Genomic DNA, 3422 nt, shown 5'->3' on the forward strand with positions numbered 1-3422 from the left:
ATACACAGGGAGAGAGAGGAAGAGATATAGAGAGATAAAAACTGAGGGGGAAAAAAGATGGACAAGTTACATACCTTTGGCCTCAGCTGATGATTTTGATCTTTCTGTTGCTCTCAACTAACCTGTGTCCAAGTTTCTTCCTCCTGTTCTCTTCTATCATTTCCTCTTTGTCCCTCATCCCTTCTTTCAATGAAATGAATATGTAAAAATGTAAAAAATTATTTATAATCTAGTAAATATATTACCTCATTTAGTTAATAAAACACTTTATCTAAGAGGGCTAAGTTGTTGAATACTGATGGAAAATTTTCTGTGATTCTACAGAATGAGCAATATAGTACAAGATGCTTCTCTTTACAAGGAGGACCTGGTGGCCAGGCAGATCTACCAGAAGGCATTGGAGCTTGGTAAGCAACTCAATATTATCCTCTCTAAAGACAATGCCAGTCAAGAAATTTTCCAACCCCAAAGTCTCACACTAAGAAGTCAGGTTCAACAGCTTTGCATTAAACTAATGTTTCTGGATCCAGTGCAATATGGGGAGAAGGCAGAAGAATTCCTATGGATGAATGTATATTATAATGTCATACTGTTAGGGTTGAAGGATAGAATGCATCACATTAAAGGTGGGGAAGTTGACTTTGAAAGACATTCAGATGAAGGAGTCGCATTTTACCAAAATCTTTTCTCCTTCCTTCAAGAACATTACCAGCTAGAATTTGGAAACAGTAGAACCCATGGAAATATCATAGACTGTAGGCGTGTAATTCCTGCCTCAGAGAAGGAGATAGCTTGGGCTCAAATGGCCTGCTACCACTGTCTGCTGTATTTGGGAGACTTATTTCTCTTTCAGAGTCATATTAGATCCAGTTACCTTAAGAATATTGCTATGAAATATTACTTCAAGGCTTTGTCAGTGGCCCCTCAAATGGGAATGCCTTACAATCGGCTAGCAAACCTAGTTGGTGATAACAATTACGATGTAAGGGCACCATTCTTCTACCAGTGTAGCATCCACTCAGAAGTGCCTGCTAGGATTGCGTCCTTTCACCTTAGAAGTTTAAATGCCAAGGCTGTGGAAATGTACAACCAGTTGAAGAAGTGCCAGATGAGGATGGTATCTTCAGGACAGAAGATGGTTAAACCCAATCAAAGACTACTAGTGAGCTTCTTGTATCTTCAGAATTTCTTGCAGCCTGAAAGCTGTACGGACCCCCAGCTGGCTTTACTGTCTCAGTCCGTTTTGGAGGACTTCCGCCTCTGCCTCTCCAGAAAAAACAAAGGAGAACACAAAAACGACTTCTTCCTACCAGACCTTGTCATATTTCACATGGTCACTTTATGTATCATGAGTGTGTACAGTCTGAAAAAGGCTGTGGGGGTCCATCAGAGCAGGGCTGCCATCACTTTTATTTTAATGCTATTTTCTCATCTTGTCCATCATATGAATGTAAGAATCCAGTCAGAACTGGATGGAGTGGATGGTTCAAAGATCCAGGAGACTAATGATATCCAGAGGACCGACTCAGACATTCCAGCCCCTAATAATGATTTGAGCTATACCAAAGCTTTGAATATTCCTCAGCATTTCCACTCCACTGAACCATGTTACCATTTTATATTTGGTAATTACAATGACCAAAGCCAGGATTGTGATTCAAATACTGACTATGACTCCCATAATCCATTAGAAAAAAATGATAGCTATGAAGAAGCAATATTCAGTTTTGATTTAGACTCAAACAGCAAAAAATGGTCTCATTCCATGGAGAACAAAGAATTTAATTGCCCACCAATTCTAGAAAAGCAGTTGGAACTGAGAGAGCAATCAAAGCCTCAATCCACTAACCAGCCCATCTTGGGTACTCATAAGATCCAGACCCAACAGGGTATCCTCAAGAAGGCCTTCCCAAAATTTAGAGCTGTCACTGGTAAAAGGTGTCCAGAGTCTGATACATTTAGCAATGCAAGGAAAAGAAAGCTTAGTGGGAAGGTCCATCTTGGACATGTGCTCAGGAAAAAACTCTGCATCTTTGCTACTCAGGAATTGCTTTACACCATCAAAATATTCCTGAACTGGTTTTGGATTGACCCAGATCTCACTTTGGAATGTACACAAAGTTCTCCAAGGCTGTGGAGTCACCTGTCTGTCTTGCTGAATTTACTGCCTTCCATAAAAGAATTGGAAGGAGCCCACCTTGACCTATCCAGTCACCTCTGGGATGTGGTGATGATTACTAAGGAATCTCACCTGTCCATTTCCCTATTGTTCCCTGAAGACTCAGGTACATGCAATATCTTGCCAATGAAGGAAGCCCACAAATGGATTTGCTTTATACGAGTCCCACCTTTCATCAGTCCCATAGAGAAGGGCATTTTATATACATGTTTCCTTCGCAGCTTTGGTCACTTTGCTGCCCAGCAACCCCACAGCCTCCTGAGGTTTTATCCCAGCCAAGGTATCTTCAAAACTATATCTTCAGTTCAGGAACTAAAGAGCCAAAAGAGGAATGTGATTAGGGAGTGGCTTCATCCAGGAGGGTCCATTGGGCATGCTCAGAGACAACTGCCTCTTTATCTGGTTCCTGACACCCAAGCATTCTGCCAGTACTTGCCAGTCATCCAAGAGCTTATCTTGGATGGTAGCTTTATTATGATCATCTCCAGTGATGTTATTGATGAATTAATAGTGCTGAAATACAAAGAACCTGGAGCTTTGGCTACTATCAATTTCTTAAAGGACAAGTTGAAGGAAAAAAGTTACATGCATTCAAATATCCAAACAAATCCTGGGAAGAAGGATATAAAGTCCAGGATGAGCAGGGAAAACCCTGATACAAGGGACCTATATCAGATCCTAGAGGATTGTAAGGGTCTAGTGGAGGCCCCCAAACTTGAGGTTGATGACCGTAGTCAAAAGATGAATGTCCTTACAGGTCTCATTGTGGACAATCCCAGGACTTTTTCTCATCCCCTGCTATCAGATTTTAAGAATTCTAACAGTATTTCAGTAGATATCAAACATGTTCTACAGTTTTATAGAGAATGGAAGATGATCAGGTAAAAAATCTTGTTTTCTCTCAGGATGCACATATGTGAACATCTTTTCTTACTATTTTCTTGTAAGAAGATGATGTTTGGGGTCATGTTTAAAAGACGATAAAGAAACTCCATATCTAGTTAAAGACTACTGAAGTGATTCCTAGAAACCTGTGGGTTTCTCTTGCATAATTTTGTTAAAAAAAAACACTGGAAATCACTTCTTGATCTAAGGAATGAAACCATGCTAATACCTACTTTTATTGTAGTAACTTTAGCAAGTGAAAAGAATTATTTTTACTTAGTCCAGGTTAATTCCTGTTTATTTTAAAGAACACTTCATTGATAATGTTTTAAGATGATACTCTGAATCATGTGAACTC

General features: G+C 39.7%; 1 protein-coding gene across 1 annotated transcript; it reads left to right on the plus strand.

Annotated features, from left to right (window-relative positions):
- The first annotated feature begins 325 nt into the window (after positions 1–325).
- Positions 326–3064, plus strand: LOC141499353 (nonsense-mediated mRNA decay factor SMG5-like). The gene has a single exon (XM_074202116.1). The coding sequence runs from the start codon at positions 326–328 to the stop codon at positions 3062–3064; it is 2739 nt and encodes a 912-aa protein (XP_074058217.1).
- The last annotated feature ends 358 nt before the right edge of the window (positions 3065–3422 follow it).

Source organism: Macrotis lagotis, chromosome X (assembly GCF_037893015.1).
Source record: "Macrotis lagotis isolate mMagLag1 chromosome X, bilby.v1.9.chrom.fasta, whole genome shotgun sequence".
Lineage (NCBI taxonomy): Eukaryota > Metazoa > Chordata > Mammalia > Peramelemorphia > Peramelidae > Macrotis > Macrotis lagotis.